Source organism: Polypterus senegalus, chromosome 1, assembly GCF_016835505.1.
Source record: "Polypterus senegalus isolate Bchr_013 chromosome 1, ASM1683550v1, whole genome shotgun sequence".
Lineage (NCBI taxonomy): Eukaryota > Metazoa > Chordata > Cladistia > Polypteriformes > Polypteridae > Polypterus > Polypterus senegalus.
Window position 1 is genome coordinate 260,001,750 of NC_053154.1, and position 23,657 is coordinate 260,025,406.

Genomic DNA, 23,657 nt, shown 5'->3' on the forward strand with positions numbered 1-23,657 from the left:
CCATGGTTCCCATCTACAAGTAATGCAGATTTTTATTTTACAAATTAACTTTTTTCTCCTAACTCTTTATTTATCATTGTCAATAATCATAGGGTTCATTTGTACCATTCCTGACTGTGAAAAGTTATGCATTTCTAAATTTCTATTTGATTTCAAAATGATTTGGAAGCATGTATAAAATTGAATTCTCTGTGCATGTTAATTTATTGTCTGCTTCCATAGCAGATATTAATTACAGTGTTCATCAATATTTTCTATATTTGTATCTCACTCAGGTTATGCTCCTGTGACAGGAATGTGCCATCCCCTAAGAAGCTGCACCTTAAATCATGAAGATGGCTTTTCCTCAGCATTTGTAGTAGCTCATGAGACAGGTCATGTGTAAGTTTAAAATGTATTATATATCATAAAAACATTTTTGTAAGTTATTATTTGTTCAAAATAATATGGTGACACCAACAGAAAAGGCTATGAGCTACAAGAGGATAAATGTTCTGAAACCAGGAAAACAGTTATTGGAAAAATATTATTATTATTAAATAGAGAGCCGAGTTTGCACACTATTAAAATTTTTGCATTTGAGTCATTTTCAGTGGCAAGAACTTTTGTTGTAACCTTTTTTAATGTTTTCATAAAATGTTAGATCAGAAAGATTTAAAATAGGTGCAGAGTTATGAAGGGATACTTTTGCGACAAACAGAAAAGAACTCATGACAGAGCAGAGGTCAGTGCACTAAAGAACAAAAACATTGGTTATCACATTGATAAGACTAAATGAACTTGACAAGTAAATATTATAAATAAGTGGAAAAGTATGAATCTATTAAGTTAACAAGGCAGCTGGTGTTCAGTTTCATAATAAATTAAACAAAGCATACTCTTATTTCCCTGTCTAGAACAAATATTAATTAAGGTTGCCAACATTTAAGATAACGCTAAAGCTGTAAAGAATTTTAATATGACGAATTAACCTTGCCAACATAAATATTTAATTTAATGTGATGTATTAAATGTTTTATTTATTTCTAAATGAAATGTTTTCCTGGGCTTTAACTTAGTAAAGATATCAATCACATTAACAGTACTGTACTTAGTAAATATTGCATCCAATTCTTGCTGTCCTCTACTATTATGGAATTATTTGATCCTGGCTCTAACTCTAACCACATAGCCAGTCACAAGAATTACTGTTACACCTAAGCTATGTACAGTACTCTACAAAACCAGGAACTTACACAGAAATATTAATGAATACATTTTCTGTTTTACAGAAAAATGTTTTTCTGTTTTCCTTCTAATAATATTTCAATTAGTTCTTTTCTTGCAGGCAACACTCACTTTTCAACCACAAAAGAAAATTTCCACATCTGTCATATGATAAAGTATAAGCAACAGAGTAAAGAATAATATTATTTCAGAACGTATTAATTTTGTTGCTAATAGATTCTTATACATGCAGAAGTGTGTGTGTATGTATATATGTACATATATATGTAGTATATATCACTATATATATATACTGTAGTATATATATCACTATATATATACTGTATATATATATGTATATATATATATATATATAATGGTAAACAATAACAAATTGAAATAATAATTGAATTTAATTGAATAAAATTCAGGAAAATACTGGAAAAAAACACACATGTAAAGGTGGCAGCATGATAACAGTACAATATAAAGAGAATAATAGAATATTATAAACTAATTGAAATCAATGTTAACAAGTAAGTATACACCAAAACAAGTTTAGAGAAGTAGGAACTCAAAACATTTAAACACAGAAAAAATACTTAAACAAGTGAAACTAAATTACTAATGATAAAAGAGTGATATTAAGGGATTGAAAACAAGTATTAACATAAAGTTATAAACAGAGACCTTATATGCAGAGGACTATAAATGACAGGATAACTAAACAGGGTAATAGTTAATACAAATAAAGACAGATGTATATATCCTTTCCAAAGATCACATATTGTTCATCAGAAGTTTAAATGTCCGTGGATTTCGCAAACAGCATGAGCCACTAAATATTTCAAATTTAAAGGAGGGAGTAGATTTCAAGGGCCAATCCCTATTTTTCAGGGCCACTTGTGAAAAATCATTAAAAAGAACAGGGAAAAAGAAGAAAGTAAAAAGAATGTGTGTAATGTGGAGGCACAAAAAGGAGAAAGAAAAGTAGAAATGTACACCTGTTGTAAGTAGGATAAATCTTACAAAAAAGTACTACTAGACCGATGGCATTAGACATGTAGGGATCTTAAACTGAAACAAAACAAAAAACAATTAATCAATATCTACAGATGTTATAAGAAAATTAGTTTATAAATAAGATTTTGTGTCCGATAAAGAAAAGGAAAGAAAAAAGTAAAATAAATACAAAAGTAATAAGGGACACCTCTATGATCACATTAAAGTATTACATATATTCTTTTTACAAAAAAAATGTTTATTTCTTAAAATAGATTATGTTCTGATATAGTATCTATACAGTAATCCCTCCTCGATCTCAGGGGTTGCGTTCCAGACCCCCCCGCGATAGGTGAAAATCCGCGAAGTAGAAACCATATGTTTGTATGTTTATTTTTATATATTTTAGGCCCTTATAAACTCTCCCACCCTGTTAACATTATTAGAGCCCTCTAGACATGAAATAACACCCTTTAGCCAAACATTTAAACTGTGCTCCATGACAAGACAGAGATGACAGTTCTTTCTCACAATTAAAAGAATGCAAACATATCTTATCTTCAAAAGAGCGCCGTCAGGAGCAGAGAATGTCAGAAACAGCGCTCGCTAAGAAAAGCAAACAATCAAAAAATCAATACGTGCTTTTAAGTATACAGAATAAGCGATAAAGCGGCATTTGTAGAGGAACCTCCGTGTCCTCTGTGCAAACAGCCCCTCCGTCAGGCAGAGAGAGTGAGAAAGATAGAGAGAAGCAAACAAGCACCGCGCGGGAGGCATATCTTATATCATTGAGGAGTTTTAGTTAATATGTAATACATGCTCTGATTGGGTAGCTTCTAAGCCATCCGCCAATAGCGTCCCTTGTATGAAATCAACTGGGCAATCAAACTGAGGAAGCATGTAACCTAAATTAAAAGACCCATTGTCCAGAAAGCGAACCAGCGAAAAATCCATGATATATATTTAGATGTGCTTACATTTAAAATCCGCGATAGAGTGAAGCGAAAGTCGGCTTGATATAGCGAGGGATTACTGTATATATAATTCACTAAGGCAAGACAACCATGGAAAGCACTCCGGAAGGGGCGTGGATTCACTAAGCCGCCGACAAATGAGACACCTATGGCGCACGCAGGAAGGAGCCACGCCCACCAACTCCAAGACCATTGGATACGACGACAACTCACAGAGCCACGCCCACCAACTCGGATGCGACGACACTGTGATTCTGTGGGTGGTGGTGCATGGCAGTTCTTAGTTGGTGGATCGATTTCGCTGGTTATTTCCGAAAACGAACGAGACTCCCGCCTGTTAAATAGTTACACGACCCAACACCGGTCGGCGTCCAAATTCTTAGAGGGACAAGTGGCTTTCAGCCACGTGAGATTGAGCATTAACAGGTCTGTGATGCACTTGTATGTCCGGTACTGCACGCGCTACACTGAATGGATCAGCGTGTGTCTACCCGGCGTGGGTAAGCCATTGAACCCCATTCGTGATGGAGACCGTGGCTTCCAATTGTTCCCCACGACGAAATTCCCGAATGCGTGCGGGTCATACGCTCGCACTGATTATTTCCCTGCCCTTTGTAAAGCCCCCCATGGTCGGGTGACTTGGTGGATTATATATAAAAAAAAAGCAGCCGAAACCGCAAAGAACAATGAAAAATCAACATGGAAACCGACTGAGGCGGTGTTTGGAAAATTAACAGTCAACGTGACTCACAGGTGCGTGTGGACTGTACTCAGACGAAAGCGACTCAGGTAGGGAGTTAGGGGCGGGCACATAAGCGGGCAGTGCGTACTAAATGAGCGCCGTTCAACCCCGTCCTTTGCTTTGGAAGGAGAAAGCGCAAAGGCGCTCCTCCGGTTTTCAGTCACGGACAATTGTATGTTGGTTCGTAGCGTGCATTGTTGCAATGTTACTTTTCTTGGTGATTTATTAAATTACGGCTTATGTAAGTAAATTCTTTACATTTTGGGGCTTAAGCTGAATTTGAACTTTGGCTTATCAATACCTGTAGTCTTCTTATCACGAATGTGGTTCATTGCAAAATTTATAAAAAAAGAAATAATATTTAAAATGTATAAAATGTATAAAATATCATATGCCTGTTGTACTCAGCCCAAGTTTATTATTGTTTCACTCAAAGAACAAATATACTCCTCTTTCTTTTTTCTTAGTGCTGGTCACTGTGTAAGTTGTAGCACAAGTCTGTTTTTTATGTGTACAGTATATAGTTTTTTTCTTTTAACTTTTAGATAAGTAATGTGTGTAGTTAGCACTAGAATTACCAAAGATTACAAGAAAACTCGTAAATCCAGCCCACCTTAAATCCACTCACACGTCTCCATTCAGCGCCTTTTGTCTTGTAAATGTGTCGATAATCCCATGCAGCAAGCAGCCTGCTATACCAATCCCCCCCCAAACCGGCAGAAAAACTGCAAAAACCTCTCCCAAATGAAGCCTTGTTATTCGGAACACCTGCATTTGACGTGTGTTCCGTGTCCAAAAAGATCTGTGTAAGTGTAGGATAACAGAAATGTTGAACACATACCTAAAAGACAAACCTTTTCCATGTTTTAGTACTAACAACAAAATGTAGACATGAAGTGTATAATGTGTGAAGATAAAATAAGCACTTTTACAAAAGATACAAGTATAACAGAACAAATGCGTTTTTTTTCCAATACTATAACCGACGAGAAAGAAATCAGGTTAGTGTTGCTTGTTGTCCTGACTTCTCAGGTAGTGTACTGGTTAGAGCTGCTGACTCCAATTGAGAAGGTTCTGGGTTTGAGTCTTAAATGTCTCCCAAAAGAAACGTTTTGAGTAGTGAGTGGTTCTTATTGTTACTACTAGCAAAACACCCACGCTTCGCAGCAGAGAAGTAGTGTGTTAAAGAAGTTATGAAAAAGAAAAGGAAACATTTTAAAAATAACGTAACATGATTGTCAATGTAATTGTTTTGTCACTGTTATGAGTGTTGCCGTCATCAAGGATTTGATTATCGTTATTTCTTTCGATCAAGTTCGTATTTGGAGGACATGTTGTGTTCAAGTTACATTCCGTGTTTGTCAACCATTGTAAAGATGACAGGTTTCATTCATCGAAGTGTTCACTACCCAAATCGCTACTCGTGAATCTAAGATGTTTAACAGGCATTCCTGGTATTAACTTGTGGATTTGCCTGCGAATATTTAGCAGCAGCGTGTCTATGAACTTGTGGAATTGCCAGCGAGTATTTAGCGGCAGTGTCTCAATTAACTTGTGGATTTGCCTGCGAGTATTTAGCGACAGCGTTTCTATTAACTTGTGGATTTTTCTGCTTGGATTGCTGCTGTCATTATCGGTTTGAGTTTCATGGTTTGTTTCAATTACGTTAGTATTTGCAGGACTTGTTGTGTTGAAGTGACATTCGGCATCTGTGAAGTGTTGTAAGCATACAACTGGTTTCATCGATAACTTCACATCCAGCTTTTGAGAGTTGAAACATTCATAAACATCAAAGTGTCCACTACTCAAATCGTCACCTGTGAATCTAAGATGTTTAAGAGGCATTGGCGGTTCTCCAAAGGTGTAAAATATTTGGCCATTTCGGTACACTTGTAAGGGACAACCGAACAATTCAGCGGCAGCCATCAACTCACATACAGAAGCATAGATGAAGGGCATAAGCATTTCACTCTTATAGTGCTTCTGTGTAGTATAATTATCTCCTGTACCGTCATCAGTCCACACCTTGAACCTGTCCCAGTCATTCAATACATAAGACACAATGTTCCTCCGGATATCAAGAGAGAGCCTGATATTGCCGTGCAATATGTAACACAGAGAATGGAAAAGGCAGGCAGCATCTCCAGGCATGGAAACCACTCGGTAAGTGACAGTTCTTTGATCGATGGTGATCACCTCGATAGACATGTTACTTGGGGTATGGTTGGAACGGTAAAAGAAATTGGTCCCTCTACAATGTAAACTAAGTCTAAAATACCTACACAATAACTATAATTGTAATAAACAAGCAATAAAACAGTGGAGAAGTCGTGGATTAAATAAAAAGGCTGCAGTTATCAGCACAATAAAACGGCAGAGAAGCCGTGGATTAAATAAAAAGGCTGCAGTTATCAGCAAGGGGACATGAATACCGTGGCGAAGCAAGGAAGGGAATGAAGAGATCGGAGTGACGGACGGCCTTATATAGGCGGGCAGCCAATTACTTGGGAGGCGTGGGGATAGGGTTCGCAATATAGCCAGGCAGCCAACTACGTGGGAGGCGTGGGGATGGGGGACGCAACTCCGTCTCACACGGCAACCGAGCTGCAGGCTATATATATGTATAGACGTATATATGTACGTAAGTAGGATTCAGTTATGACCATTACGCATAGAATTTCGAAATGAAACCTGCTTAACTTTTGTAAGTAACCTGTAAGGAATGAGCCTGCCAAATTTCAGCCTTCTACCTACACGGGAAGTTGGAGAATTGGTGATGAGTGTGTCAGTGAGGGCTTTGCCTTTTATTAGTATAGACTAGCAAAATACCCGCGCTTCGCAGCGGAGAAGTAGTGTGTTAAAGAAGCAATGAAAAGAAAAGGAAACATTTTGAAAATAACGTAACCTGATTGTCAATGTAATTGTTTTGTCACTGTTGTGAGTGATGAGTGTTGTTGTCACATATATATATATATATATATATATATATATATATTACACACACACACATAAACATATATATATATATACATATCTATACATATACACATATATACATACATATATACACACACATATATACACACACATATATACACACAAATACATATATATATACATATATACACACACAGCTATTTCATTATCAGTGCAATACGCTGTTTGTTAAAACGGTTGACTCCGCTCTTACATGCAATAACAAATCAAATCATTCAGTTGTCTTTGCTCATATGTCATTTTAGAGCTGGGCGCCTGGCATCTTTTTTTGGCCACAAGTTCGTTTCTGTTTGGTGTGAGGTTCTGTGTTGTGGAGATTCTCAGGATGGATTGCAGGTGCTCATCAGTGAGGCGACTCCTGTGTGCTGTTTTGTTAGTCTTTATCACTGAGAAGAGCTTCTCACACAGATATGTGCTACCAAACATGCACAAGGTTCGAGCCGCATGTAGACGGACTTTTTTTGTTCTTCAAAGTCACCAAAGCGCCGTGCAAACTCAGTGCTAATAACTCTAGCTTCGCAATAACTTGCAGCATCATAAGGTAGACTTGATTAGCGCGGTAAGTGTTGGCAAGGCAGCTGAAGCGCTGCATTATGGGATCTGTAGTTTATTGTGTTACCAGCGCTTCATATACCGGGCTTTAATAACAATAATACAGTATATAAAATGATCTGCGGGCGGATATAATTACACGCCGGGCGGATGTGGCCCGCCCTTGAGTTTGACACATATGGACTAAATAGAACTTGAAAAGATATATTTTTTCAAATGTGATCGCGCAATTCAGATAGAGTTGACGCAAGACTACAGCCTGCATGCCTCAATGAGTCATCCTCCCTCGCTCTTACTTTTTACCGTTCATCTAATGAATACACTGAGTATGGCTTTACCAAAACAATCATTGATGGCGAATAAAGTATCCATTATTCGAGTATGTAGCGGGATATATATATATACATATATATATACCAGCGTCGCAGCGAGAAGTAGTGTGTTAAAAAGCTAGAAAAGAAAAGGGAACATTTTAAAAATAGCGTAACATGACTGTCAATATACAGTATTTGTTTTGTGAGTGTTACTGAGTGTTGCTGTCATCAAGGATTTGATTATCATTATTTCTTTCAATCAGGTTCGTATTTGTAGGATGTGTTGTGTTCAAGTTACATTCCGTGTTTGTCAATCGTTGTAAAGATGACAGGTTTCATTCATCGATTCGTTTCTTACTGCATCAATAAACAGCTCGTCTTCTTCTTTATCTGAGACCTGACACACTGCATGCACGGGTTTTTACACTGTCTTCCTTTAGCGGGACATTGACTTTTTCCACCGTGTGCTTTGTTTCCGCAGTAGCTGGATTTATGAATATGCTTATCAGGCGCTTCATATTTTTGCTGCCTTTTCAATTGTGTAATTGGTTTTGTTCAGCTCTTTGGAACTGTTGCTTTTATCTGTGCACTCGCGTCAGTTCACGTGAGCCACTCGGTGTACTTGCATCGAAGGTTCCCAGCTGTGCTGGTGCCATCTCGTGCTATGTCCATAGCTGTATTTAATGTTACCTTAGTCCTGGCACTTAAAACTTTCTCTCGCAGTTTCGCTGAGTTTGTGTCAAACACCACCCTGACCATCTCATCTTCCTCTCCATAAGCACAGTCCTTCACCCGTGAATATTTACCCGTGGCAGTTTGCTATTGGATTGCCGCTGACGGACGGCCTTATATGGGCAGGCACTAAATTACAAACGCCAGCGGCAGCCTGTCTATGAACTTAATTTAAAGTGTAGGTTTACATCGTGCTTTGTTTCCAAAGTAGCAGAACTCATGAATATGGTTGTATATGTCACTCGCTCGCTTCTTATTGTTTCGCTGCCTTCTCAATTATATAATGCATGTTTTCTTCAGCGCTTTTTTGAGGTCTTCCTGGTTTTCTATGTACTGCGTGATTACGTGGGAGGCGTGATGATGTCACGAAACTCCGCCCCACGGCGTTGAAGCTCATCTCCATTACAGTAAATGGAGAAAAACTGCTTCCAGTTATGACCATTACGCGTAGAATTTCGATATAAAACCTGCCCAACTTTTGTAAGGAAGCGTAAGGAATGAACCTGCCAAATTTCAGCCTTCCACCCACACGGGAAGTTGGAGAATTAGTGATGAGTCAGTGAGTGAGTGAGTCAGTGAGTGAGTGAGTGAGTGAGGGCTTTGCCTTTTATTAGTATAGATTATACAATGAAAGCATACATTTGATTTGAGTCTGTAACAGACGGTGTAAATGTATGGTACTTGTAAAGGTTAGCAGTTTTTTTTTGTTCAGTTTTATTCTCTTAGTCGCGTTCACGCTCGCCCTGATCTTTTTTCAAATAAAAACACACTATAACAGAGGTGAACTCAGATTGGAGAAAGAGAACAGAAGCTCACCCCACAAGAAACGTCCACTCAAATTTAAGAACAACGCAGCTGCACCAGGCATAAAGGCGAAAGATGGCACCATTTGGATACAGGACAAAGTCTGGTGTCATACTGCCAATCACCTGTCCTTCAAAGAAACAGCACAGCTTACAGAGCTCACCAACGTATCGTGTAAACTCATGTTTGTGATTATGTTTTGTGGTGGTCTTTACATAAGAAGCATTTATAAGTTACTTATATAAAAGCCAGATCGAATGTTACTTATCTTGATTTATTTACTTATCTTCCTACAGCGTAAAGTCACAAGTATACTGCAGAGCTTCCTCTTTTTGATCGTCAAGGGCATGCTCACAAATTACACATGTAATGCCATTAAAAATACCTGCTGACACTTTAACTGCATTAACCATTGCTCGCGTATTAGACTTTTTTTGGGCATATACCTCACGCTAGTGTTTAGATCTGGAAGGTGTAGCGTTGGCGAGCTCTGTAAGCCGTGCTGTTTCTTTCAAGGACAAGTGATTGGCAGGATGACGCTGGACTTCGTCCTGTATCCAAACGTTGTTTTTATATGTGAGTAGACGTTTCTTGCGGGGAGGACTTCTGTTCTCTTTCTCCGATCCGAGTTCACCTCTGTTATAGCGCATCTTTATCTGAAAACAGCAGTGTCAGATCAGGGAGACCGTGAATGCGACTGAGAGAATAAAACTGAATAAAAAAATGCTAACTTTGACAAGCACTATAAATTTACAGGGCTGTTACAGACGCAAATCAAATGTATGTTTTTATTGTATAATATTAACAATAATAGCAGCTCTCTACTCAAAACAGTAAACTTGAGAAACTGCCAGCATTGAACCCAGAACCTTTTGATTGGGAGTCAGCAGTTCTTAGCATTGCAATATACAAGCTGTCGCATCCGTAACCTGCTTTCTTTTTTCTTCAGTTATATTCTTGAATAAAAGCTCACTTGTTTTGTTATAATTGTACTTTTTGTGAAAGTGTTTATTTGATATTTGGACTTCAGGCTTCACACCTTATACACATGTCATAAAGACGGTCCTTCGGTGTGTGTGGGAACTGTTAACATTTGAAACTGATTGTATATAGCGCAGAACTGACCTCTCTGTACTATGCTGCCCTCCACATCTCCTGGAGTTCAAAAGAAATACCAACATGCAGCAACAAGATCAGAACAAAAAACCAAACGCAGTCACTAACTACCACAATTTAATATAATGTTGCATTAGTGCAACAACGTTTTCCGAAATGTATAATACAGGTCATAGAATGAATTATTCCAAATGTCATATATACCTAAGTCTCTCTTTTTTGTCAGTGCGACTTTGACATCATGGATCAGAAGGTGCATACTAATTCAGCCTGAGCAGGAGCACTCAAGAATAAAACTGAATAAAAAAATTGACATCCACACTCATTCTCAGTCACGCACAGCACTCACATCGACGTCCACAGTTTTCCCAGTCTCGTTCGCGCACAAGATCAGACACGGTTTTCCAATAAAGAGGGGATGTAACAAAACAAGTTTGAAAACGACGTCAGATCTGGGGGGCGTGTGGGAGCTTGAACATGAGTGAGAGAATAAAGCTGAAAAAAAAACGCTAACTTTACCTATAAATTTACAGGCGCGAATCAAATGTATGCTTTTATTGTATGATATTAACAATAAGAGCAGCTCACTACTGAAAATGGTAAATTTGGTAAGCAGCTGATATCGAAATCAGGCAGCAGTTTTTAGCATTGCACCATGCAGGCTGTTGTATCAACAGCCTAGCCTAACCTGCTTTCTTTTTTCTTCAGTTAAATTCTTGAATAAAAGTGCACTTGTTTTGTTATACTTGTACCTTTTGTGAAAGTGTTTATTTCGTATTTGATTTTCAGGCTTCACACCTTATACATTTCATGTCTACATCCATTATCCGACCCACTATATCCTAACTAAAGGGTCATGGGGGTCTGCTGGAGCTAATCCCTGCCAACACAGGGCACAAGGCAGGAAACAAACCCTGGGCAGGGCGCCAGCCCACCACAGGGCACACACACACTAGGGACAATTTAAGATCGCCAATCCACCTAACCTGCATGTCTTTGGACTGTGGGAGGAGACCCACGCAGACACAGGGAGAACATGCAAACTCCATGCAGGGAGGACCTAGGAAGCGAACCCAGGTCTCCTAACTGCGAGTCAGCAGCGCTACCCACTGCACCACCATGCCACCTTCATGTCTACATTTTTTCAAGTATTACTAAAACATGTAAAACGTTTCTGTGTTAACTACGTTTTACATAGATTGTTGTTGACACGGAACACACATGAAATGTATGTATTCCAAATGATGATGTACTATTTTACCCTATAAAGCTCCAGCACTTCACTCGAAGATAAACACTGAGCACTGAGAAACTTCTTTGCGAAATGAACTGCAGCGGTGGGCGGGGGGATGGGATACCAGGCTGCTTGCTGCTTCTCGACACATTTACAGGACAAAAGACACTAACGGAGAGGTGAGAATGGATTTAAGGTGGGCCGGATTTACGAACTTTATTTCTAGTGTTAAAGCTTATTATGTATTGCAAGTTTTTCTAGGTAGAAATGTGCAGTGTGTGATATGATAGCCTGTAAAATTTGTAAGCACACTTTTTTCTCCAGCTTTTGGCTAAAGTGACAAAATTTGTGTTTATGCAAATATCTGTTTATTCAAATGTAGATGAAGAAAGAAAATCTTGTACTTTTTCCTTTAATAGACTATCTTCTATACAATTTTAACAGGTTAGGAATGGAACATGATGGACAAGGAAATCGCTGTGCTGATGAGACCAGTATGGGCAGTATAATGGCACCCCTGGTTCAGGCTGCATTCCATCGTTATCACTGGTCAAGATGCAGCAAACAGGAATTAAATAGATACATACAGTAAGTAACTTTGGTAGTAATCTGTGTAATATAGTGACCCCTATATCCCACCGTAAGTTGTAAGATCAAAGGATGTCATAGTATATGAATTATGAAAAGTAAGCAAATTGGAAAGTATTGGTATTGAGGAAATAAAAGTTTAAAATAAATCTTACACCCTATTGATCCTTCTGTTTAAAAGTGCCCCATCTTCCCTGCTCTCTAATATGTATTTTATGATATGGACCTCAAAGGTTATATATGAGCTTCCTTCTGTTTAAAATATACAGTATAGCCATCCTGATAGCTCTCCCTGAGTACTCTTTGTTGCCAACTAGCACCTTGGTAGAGCATGGGTAAAATTTTCTACCTGTAATTTGGTTTATTCAATAGGGCATGGGGGAAAAAATCAGATATTTTTACACCATTTACTGAGCAGAACAACATTGGTAATTTAACTCCTGTTGCCTAGGCCATGACTGTTTGCATCCATGTTATCTGATACTTAATTGTACTAGAGCAGTATTTTAGAAGGACACACTGATCTGTATTGAGAGTTATTCCCCTATAATGTCACCACATAGTCTTAAAATAGCAGCAAAGATAAAATTATGCTTGAATTTATTGTATCACAATAGTGGTACATAATGCAAGATTAGAATATTTTGTGAATTTATTGGCATCATCTTTATTTAATTACTTGTTTTAGTATTGAGAAGTCCTTTATTACTGAAGAGAGTTCTTTTAGATATAAGATCAAAGACTAATCTCTGTTATCTAGTAATTGCTAATTTCTTAATGATGGCATAGAGGGTAGATTTTATTTTCAAGTTAACATCAACCCAGCCACAGGGGATGCACAAACCAGTGTGATTCTTCGTGCTGGTCCCAAGCCTGGATAAATGGGGAGGGTTACGTCAGGAAGGGCATCCGGTGTAAAATGTTGCCAAATCAATATGCAGACAACAATACAAATTTCCATACTGGATCAGTCGATCCCCGGGTTAACAACGACCACCACCAGTACTGTTAGCCAACAGGGTGCTGGCAGAAATTGGGCTACTGTTGGCCGAAGGAGAAGAAGATGGGGGAGACCTGTCCGGAGGCAGGAGGAGAGGAGGAAGGTAAAGAGAGTGGAACTGAGGGTAGCAACTTTGAATGTTGGCAGTATGACTGGTAAGGGGAGAGAGTTAGCAGATATGAGGGAGAGAAGGAAGGTTGATATATTGTGCATGCAAGAGACTAAATGGAAGGGGAGTAAGGCCAGGTGGATTCAAATTGTTCTATCATGGTGTGAATCAGAGTAGAAATGGAGTAGGGTTATTCTGAAGGAACAGTATGTCAAGAGTGTTTTGGAGGTGAAAAGAGTGTCAGACAAATGATGATTATGAAGCTGGAAATTGGAGGTGTGATTATGAATGTTGTTAGTGCATATGCACCGCAAGTTGGGTGTTCAATGGATGAGAAAGAAGATTTTTAGAGTGAGTTGAATGAAGTGATGAACAGTGTACCCAAGGGAGAGAAAGTGGTGATTGGAGTGGATTTCAGTGGACATGTTGGTGAAGGGAACAGAAGAGACAAGGAGGTGATGGGTAGGTATGGTGTCGAGGAGAGGAATGAAGAAGGTCAGAAGATAGTGGATTTTGCCAAAAGGATGGACATGGCTGTGGTGAATATGTATTTTAAGAAGAGGGAGGAACATAGGGTTACATACAAGAGTGGAGGAAGATGCACACAGGTGGATTTCATCCTATGCAGAAGAGTCAATCTGAAGGAGATTGAAAGACTGCAAAGTGGTGACAGGGAAAGTGTAGTTAAGCAGCATAGGATGGTGGTCTGTAGGATGACATTGGAGATCATGAAGAGGAAGAGAGTGAGGGCAGAGCCAAGGATCAAATGATGGAAGTTAAAAAAGTAAGACTGCAAGGTTCAGTTTAGGGTGAAGGTGAGACAGGCACTGGGTGGTAGTGAAGAATTACCAGACAGTTGGGAAACATCAGCAGATGTAGTAAGTGTGACAGTAAGAAGAGTGCTTGACGTGACATCTGGACAGAGGAAGGAGGAAAAGGAAACCTGGTGGTGGAATGTGGAAGTACAGGAGGGTATACAGAGGAAGGGGATGGCAAAGAAGAAGTGGGATAGTCAGAGAGATGCAGAAAGTAGACCAGAGTACAAGGAGATAAAGCACAAGGTGAAGAGAGAGGTGGCGAAGGCTAAAGAAAAGGCGTATGATGAGTTGTATGAGAGGTTGGGCATTAAGGAGGGAGAAATGGACCTGTACCGATTGGCTAGACAGAGGGACCAAGCTGGGAAAGATGTGCAGCAGGTTAGGGTAATAAAGGATAAAGATGGAAATGTACTCACAAACAAGGAGAGTGTGTTCAGCAGATGGAAAGAGTGCTTTAAGAGGCTGATGAATGAAGAGAATGAGAGAGAAGAGGTTGGATGATGTGGAGATTGTGAATCAGGAAATGCAACGGATTAGCAAGGGGGAAGTAAGGACAACTATGAAGAGGATGAATGTCCTCATACCTGTGGAAGCATGGAGGAGAGATGGCAGTGGAAAGTGATAGGATGTCTGAGGCTTGGAAAAGAAGTGTACTGGTGCTGATATTTAAGAATAAAGGAGATGTGCAGGACTGTAGTAACTACAGGGGGATAAAATCGATGAGTATCAGCATGAAGTTATGGGAAATAGTAGTGGAAACTAGGTTAAGAAGTGAGGTGATGATTAGTGAGCAGCAGTATGGTTTCATGCCCAGGAAGAGCACTGCAGATGTGATGTTTGCTCTGAGGGTGTTAATGGAGAAGTATAGAGAAGGCCAGAAGGAGTTGCATTGTGTCTTTGTGGACCTGGAGAAAGCATATGACAGGGTGCCTCAAGAGGAGTTGTGGTATTGTATGAGGAAGTCAGGAATGGCAGAGAGGTATGTAAGACTTGTGCAGGATATGTACGAGGGAAGTGTGACCGCGGTGAGGTCTGTGGTAGGAGTGACGAATGCATTCAAGGTGGAGGTGGGATTATATCAGGGGTTGGCTCTGAGCCCCTTCTTATTTGCAATGGTGATGGACAGAAAGACAGACAAGATTAGACAGGAGTCCCCCTGAACTATGATGTTTGCTGATGACATTGTGATCTGTAATGAGAGTAGGGAGCAGGTTGAGGAGACCCTGGAGAGGTTGAGATATGCTCTAGAGAGGAGAGGAATGAAGGTCAGTAGGAACAAGACATAATACATGTGTGTAAACAAGAGGAAGATCAGTGCAATGGTGAGGATGCAAAGAGTAGAGTTGGCGAAGGTGAATGAGTTTAAATACTTGGGATCAACAGTACAGAGTAATGAGGATTGTGGAAGAGAGGTGAAAAAGAGAGTGCAGGCAGGGTGGAATGTGTGGAGAAGAGTGTCAGGAGTGATTTGTGACAAACGGATATCAGCAAGAGTGAAAGGGAAGGTCTACAAGACAGTAGTGAGACCAGCTATTTTATATGGGTTGGAGACTGTGGCACTGACTAGAAAGCAGGAGAAAGAGCTGGAGGTAGCAGATGCTAAGATTTGTTTTGGGTGTGACAAGGATGGATAGGATTAGAAATGAGTACATTAGAGGATCAGCTCAAGTTGGACAGTTGGGAGACAAAGTCAGAGAGGTGAGGTTGCGCTGGTTTGGACATGTGCAGAGGAGAGATGCTGAGTATATTGGGAGAAGGATACTAAGGATAGAGCTGCCAGGCAAGAGAAAAAGAGGAAGGCCTAAGAGAAGGTTTATAGACGTGGTGAGAGAGGACATGCAGGTGATGGATGTAACAGAACAAGATGCAGAGGACAGAAAAATATGGAATAAGATGATCCGCTGTGGCAACCCCTAACGGGAGCAGTCGAAATAAGAACAAATAACATCTAGTAAATATTAGTTTATTTTTCATCCTATTTGCAGATGAAGGAAGACCGGGATTTCCATTCTGCTATTGCTGTAGAACATTCCACTTTGCTATTGTTTCCATGGAAGTGTGTGGAATGGAACTGTTTTTAATTACCAGCTTGTGTGGCTGAGTGACATAAACAGGTTAAATTCTACTTTGCCTTTAGTTTTGTTTTAATAAGCCCAAATGGTTAAGAAGTACTCCTACAGACAGTGTCTGTTTTAATTTCCCCTTGGGATTAATAAAGTATCTATCTATCTATCTATATATCTGTCTATTTTTTAAGACAAAGTTAAGAATACATATGATAAGCACCATATCCTACTGTATGGATCTATTGAACTTAGTATAATTTTGAGACGTACAGTATGTATCTTTCCTTTATTTAGCACCATTTATTGGAAGCACTATCACAAATAGTTTTACTTAAACTTAGAAGAAATTCTAACACATGAGAAAAGCTTTCACACAAGCAAACTGCAAGAATTGTGACCCTGCCCCCACTTCTCAGATTACACAGATGCAGTACTACTGAACAAATATTTAGAGAGTATTAATTCTAAATACAAAAATAGAAACACAGAAGAATAACAAGAAGAAATCAACTGGTAAAAAATATCTAACTTATTTGTGCCTGATTCCACATTTTTGGTGAAAATTCTTCTATCTCCATTAAAAGTATTGGGACTCATTCAATATGTGTTCTGAGAAATAAATTTGAGCATGCTCCACTCAAACTACTTCACTTTCAAGCCATTTTCAATCCATTTAAATTAACTTGCCCACTGCTTTCTGTTGGAGAAGGGTGGTGGCTAACTTTGGAGACATAGTTGAAAAATCCATGGTCAGGAATTAATTTTAGATTACCATAGCTACCTTGCTCCACATTGTCTTTGTGAGACAAAGTGAAGAAGATTAGAACATTTTACTCCTTCTAACTACCATACTGTAATTAATCCAAGGTTATTCCTGGGCTGTCTGTTCTTGTAAGTGACTACTGTGGTGTCTGTAAAAAAATAGCTAAAATGTTTATATATGTATGATAATGGCCTTTACAGCCACAACTATGTGCAACCACAGATAAGTCCTTTCTGGTTCCCAGGCGGATATTATTGTTCCTACATTCCTATTAATTCCATGCTATACAGCTTTGCATATAGAGTTCTGCTTAACAGCAGCCAGGAAATCTTAATGACACTTCCAGACTTGGACAAGCGACTGGCAGCCTCCTTCTGTTGATTCTGTTGTTCTCTCTATTGATTTTTTCTGTTACTGTCCAGAAAAAAAAATTCAAAACCACAAAGTATGGTCAGTAGGATCTTATCCTGATATCACTAGGTACTTGTCAAAAACCAACTCTGGACATGCAACCATTGCATTACACATACCTACACTCATTTATATAGAACAAATTTAGAGTAAATTATTAACTTTACATCTTTTTGATGAGGAAACTAAAAAGTAAGAAACAAAAAAACATGCCTTGTCTACATACAATCCAGTTCATGTTATTTTCAAATATTTCATCATTTTTTTTGGGTTGTGTGTATTTTTGTGTGATATATAAAAAAACAACTATGGCACTTTCATTTTGTAGAGATCCAAAGTATTTATCAGTTTAAAGGAGGTTTACTAACTTTACTTACAGAATTATTTCTTTTAGCTCATATGACTGCTTACTGGATGACCCTTTTGAGCATAAGTGGCCCAAATTGCCAGACCTTCCAGGAATCAACTACTCAATGGATGAACAATGTAGATTTGATTTTGGTGTGGGATACAAAATGTGCACTGCTGTAAGTATTTTTTATTTTATTTTCACATTGTTGTATAAAATGAAGTTACATCCCTAAAAGCCAGTAATCAGAAGCTTTTTCTTTGTAATTATAAAATTTGCACTTCAGTTTGTCAGCATCTTTTATGCTATGACCTTATGTAGTAATTACTAGCCTTTTGCAGAATTGTTTTCTAACATTCAGTCTGAGGTATGATAGAAATAACCTCATAATTTTGGATAAAGACTGAAACAAGACTGCATGCATTTATCTTAACTCAGGTTTCTAAAATGTATCCATGTCAAGATCGTAATTTTCAATTATACTATAAAGTATCATTCTAACTTGGACATCTGTTTTTGAGATTGGCCCACACTAAGACTGGGGGAAAAAATCTTTTGCTTACTTTTCAGTCAGTAGCTGTAGTAGTAGTAGTAGGTGTAGTAGTAGCAGTAATAGTAGTAATATTGTCACATATATAGAGTATAGTGAAATTCATACTTAAATGCTTGACCAACAAGCAACACATTGCCACTCTCTGGTGCCATGGCAAACAAAATGTATAAAAATACATAACTTCATGGTATTTAATAGAAAACACAAATCAACTTACCACTGGTACAATGACACTTCCGAAATGTTTGCCTTTTTTGTAAAAAATGTAAACACTCTTCCCCATAATGTACTCAAACTATACATTCAAGTAGCCCTACCAATCTACCAAAAAAAAAATAGACATATGTAAAGGGCAGTCCATGCAAAATACTGTATATGTATACATATTGGCAAATTACAGATATTTTACAAGAATGTCAAAGTGTAACCACAGTACCGTCTAATCATCTTACAGTAGAATTTGCAGTAATACCTGACAGTGTAATATTGTGTAATGAAAAAACCCGTTGTGATTTGGTATTTGATAGTGCTAACCAATAATACAACCAATATACAGTAACACAATGAAAAATGATATATCACATTAAAATTTTGAGTGTACTAAATTTTCCATTTAAACATTATCAATTATTCAGCAATAATATATTATTTAAGTTCTTGAGTAAACACAGTGAATTATCTGATTTTATAGTTGATGTTTTGGGCATGGTACTGTACTAAATTTCAATTTTATATAAAACATTGTATTAGTTATATATTCAATTGACTGTTATCATATTTATTGTAATAAACTAATAAATAAAATCATATCCAAAATTATTGAGTCCATGTCCAACCCTAAACCAGAGCTCCATTCAATATTTGCAAATAAATATAGTACAAAATATAATGATAAACATAAACAGAGAAACATCATGCAGTACATACAAAACTATATATGTGAGTTTTGACTATATGTATAGTTTAAAATTTTTATTTCAGCTGTCAGCTGGTTAGATGCATTCTAATGAGGATCATTTTGTTTGCCAGATGATAAACAATTTCATTTGGATAGAAGACGGCTGCAATAAGGATGATCATATGTGATGACATAAACTCCAAGTTGGACATAATGTCACTACATTGACTGAAAAGAAAAAGAAAATAGAAAAGACCTAGTAATGCCTGAATAAAAAAGAATACCACTAAAAACTTTATAAGAGAACAGTAGGAAAAGACTTAAGCAGTAACACTTAACAAGTGTTAAGCTAAAATAACAAGTTCCCAACCTTTACTTAAAATCTTTTCAATGTTACGGTGCCTTATAGATAAAGGCTGTTCCTCTTGCATTAGTTTTATTTATGCTCAAATTTTAAATAGGGCCTTTATTTTGATATGGGCACTAATCATTTTATCAGGTGGAAGAAGCTAAACCATTTATGACATTGTTTGTGAAAAGTCAGATTTTTAAAATTGGTCTAAAGTCAACTGAAAGCTAGTGAAGTGATTTACAAGTTGGTGTTATTTGATCATATATCTTAGTTTTAGGTATGATCTTTTCTGTTTTGCTTTTAAATAAATGCAATGTTATAGGTGATAGATTTGAATAGCCTAACCATAAAGCACTACAGTAGTCAATTCTGCTTGAGATAAATGAGCGAACAAGATTTCAAGATCTTAAAGCTTAAGAAACGACATTTTGCAATGTTTCCAGGTTTAGCATAGAGCATAGAAATGTGACAAAGGATAAATCAGTCTCAGAGAGAGAGATTAGAGAGAGAGGTTAGGAGCATGTGCTGATCACAGAGCATTGTCGCACCCACCACACGGCAAACCAGCTGGATTGGGACCCTTAGCACCAAACTGGAAAAGTATAAGGCTGGAGTGTCAAATTCGCTCAACAACCCCCAAGTTTTCCATGCAAATTGGAGGACTTCCTTTCTAGGCTTGGATGCAGGTTAACATCATACCCAGGAAAAAGCAATTGCAGGTTTTGAGTAGAGTCACTTCTTTAACATTTTGTTTTATTGATTTTATTGTAATCACACAATATTCCATGCAAATAGATCAATTTTTACAAAAATAGGATTGGAAACAAATCCCCCCTCACCCCTGAGAAAGAGAGCATGGCCACCAGAAAAAAGCTTAAAACTAGTAAATATAAGTAAATAGATGAATTAATAAGTGAATAAAGATAAATGGAGAAGATAAAGAAATGGGGAGAGAATCTGCTTCCTCAGTGCTTTTTTAAAGCTTATTCTAAAATGTTATTGATTAGATCCTGCCAGGTTTTGAAAAACTTCTGCAGAGATCCTCTAAGTAAGAATTTGATTTTTTTCCAATTTCAAGTAGTATAAAACATCAGCTACCCAATGACTTAAAAGAGGAGAGTTTGGATTTTTCCAATTGAGCAAGATAATGTCTACGTGCCAGCAATGTAGTAAAGGCAATCACAGTGTGTTTGTCCTTCTCCACTTTCCGCCCATCTGGAAGTACACCAAACACAGCTGTTAATGGATTAAGAGGGATTGTGACAGCAAGGCTGTCTGAAAGACATTTAAAAATTTTGGTCCAGATTGATGTTAATCTAGTGCAGGCCCAAAACATGTGACCCAGTGAGGCTGGAACTTGATTGCAGCGTTCGCAGGTTGGATCTTGCCCTGGAAACATTTTAGACAATTTTAAATGAGACAGATGTGCTTTGCACATATGGAGCTTGAGTGAATTCTCTGCATTGCTACCTTCCACTCCTTTTCTGAGATGTTGAGTGAGAGATCCTTTTCTCACTGTATTCTTGGATCTTTGAAAGGGCGGGACTGTAAAATGGTTTTATATATTGCAGAAATGCTGTCTGAGTCTTCAAAACTGAGCAATATTTTTTCCAGCATAGAGAGAGGTGGGAGGTGAGGAAATTTGGGCAGGTTCAGGTTCAAATTTTTAATTTGAAGGTAGTGAAAGAAATATGTTGCTGGAAAGTTAAATTTGGAATGTAATTGTTTGTAGGATGCAAAGACGTTCTCTGTGTACAGATCTCCAAGTGATTTAATCCCAAATGTTTTCTAGATATTAAAAACTGCATATGTTTGCAAGGGTAGAAAAAGGTGGTTCTCATGCAGAGGTACCACAGATAAAAGCTTCTCTATCTTAAAATGCTTCCTACATTGGTCCCATATTCTGAGTGAGTGAAGCACAATTGGTTTGTTAGTATATTGGCGATGACTTATATACATTTATTGGGGCACAAAGCAAGAAATATAAAGAAGTACTGCAGGAAGTTATTTCTATTGCGAACCAAGCCTGTGTATGTTCAGCTATTTGTGTCCATGTCCAGGTTTTTATAGTTTGTATGTTTGCTGCCCAGTAATAAAATTGAAAGTTAGGTAAAGCCATGCCACCTTCTGCCTTAGGTCTTTGTAGGGTCGCTCTTTGGATATGTGGGTGTTTTGAATTCCAAATAAATGAGGTTATGGTTGAATCTAATTTATTAAAAAAGATTTATTGATGTACTGTATATTGGAATGTTTTGAAATAAAAAGACAAGCTTATGAAGGAGTAGAGTCACTTCTGACGCTTACAGGATCTGAACCGGGGTCTCAAAGGTAATATCTAAATTCTCTGTCCATCAGCCCATCATAGGACTACACTAAGCCAATTTAAAGTGGACAGTTTAATCTAACCTCTATGTCTTTGCAATATAACAGGGAACTGAAGTACCCAGAGAAAACTCATGTAGACCCTGGGAGAATGGGAAAATACAAAGAAAGTATGTGGATCTGAATTTTAACCCAGAACTGGAGTAGAGGAGTAGCAAAACTGTCTGTTTGCACCACCATACCACTCTTCCACACTCTTAATTTTATAAATTTATAATGTGTTTAATGTGTTGATCACTAGGCCACACAATTATGTCTGCAGTTTCAGTGGAATGAAGTATTTACAGTAGCTGTCATACCACCTTATTTCCACATGCTTCTACAATTCTATAAACAATGTTCTAACAAATTCTGTTATTACACCTGTATTTCTGAACAGAAAAGTGTCCCAACAAGACAGAGTAGGCCAGGCCAAAACATTATTATGGTTATTCTAAGAAGTAAACATAATTTATATATAATGAATTCATATAATGAATTTACTAAATCATTAATACTCACCCAAAATCAAATAACAGAAAACAGCATGATACATTCATATAAAATTTAGTGTATGTAACAAATGTTTAAAACAGCAGACTTGTTTTCTTTTTAACCACAATCTGTAACAAGAACTAATTATATTAAAAATGAAGAAACGAAAATTTTTTGACATCATTTAAAAGGAATTACAGTGCCTTCAAGCAGGTTTAATAATGACTGGAATAAAATTTCTCACTGTAGAAAGGAATTACACCATATACTGTGTAACAGTGTACCTCATCTTTCTTTGAATGATACAGACTTGTAATGTTTCAGATAAAATACAAGTATTTGAGCAACTGATTAGTTCATACATTTACTGCGCTAAAAAGAATGCAGTAGCAAATCAGAAAAAGCTAACTCAAAATAATTGTCTTTGTTACAAGACTCATATGGATTATGTACTAAGGTAATCAAAGAATATACAGTACAGTGAAAACAGCTGCCATATAAACAAAATAGAGTAAATCCTAACAAAAAAATATGGTAACCTTCCTTTTAGATGTGGGAAAGGGATAACATAATGTAAATGAAATATCACATAAATCTTTAGTTCTTTTACAGCATAAACTAACAGTGGAAGATAACACCAATGCAAATTATATCTAGTAAACTAATTTTGAAAAACAAACTGAAAAAATTTGGACATGAGCGTCAGTAGGGTTTGTGCCCTAGGAACCAAGTTACCTGAACAATTCTATAACATTTCAGTAAATATTTTTACTGATCTTTCTGATCATAAAACAGGTCATTATGATAGCAATTGATGAGGAGAATTCATAATTAATTGAAGAATTACAGGTATTTGAGGATTCCTCTAATGCAGAGTACCTCTTTCTCTTGCACGACTTGGCTCAAAAACTAATCAGCATATCGTCATCTCATAACAGGCTTCAGTTTACAGTTTGGTATTTTTCTATCCAGCCATTTTAGGTCTAGACCATCCTCAAAAAACTGTGATACACAGACACATACACAATCAGACAAACACGTCATTCAGATATTGATTTTTTCGGTATCATGGGACCCTAAAACGAGATCCTTTGAAAACTGGAGATTGAAATTTTTGAAGAATCTAAAGGTTTTGCTACTCGCAACCCATAATAGGTTATTATGGGCTAGAGCACAAAGCAAAAATGTTTTTGACAAAATATGAAACAATCAATCTAGATA

At 37.5% G+C, this 23,657-nt stretch overlaps 1 protein-coding gene across 4 annotated transcripts in view; it reads left to right on the plus strand.

The window, feature by feature from the left end:
* The window catches only part of LOC120541319 (A disintegrin and metalloproteinase with thrombospondin motifs 3), a 325,004-nt gene that overhangs the window by 239,855 nt on the left and 61,492 nt on the right, over nt 1–23,657 (plus strand). For all 4 annotated transcript variants that reach the window (XM_039772826.1, XM_039772833.1, XM_039772841.1 and 1 more), the window contains 3 exons: nt 276–381; nt 12,118–12,261; nt 17,823–17,955. In XM_039772826.1, the coding sequence (XP_039628760.1) occupies nt 276–381; nt 12,118–12,261; nt 17,823–17,955 (383 nt within the window). The remainder of the gene's footprint in view (nt 1–275; nt 382–12,117; nt 12,262–17,822; nt 17,956–23,657) is intronic.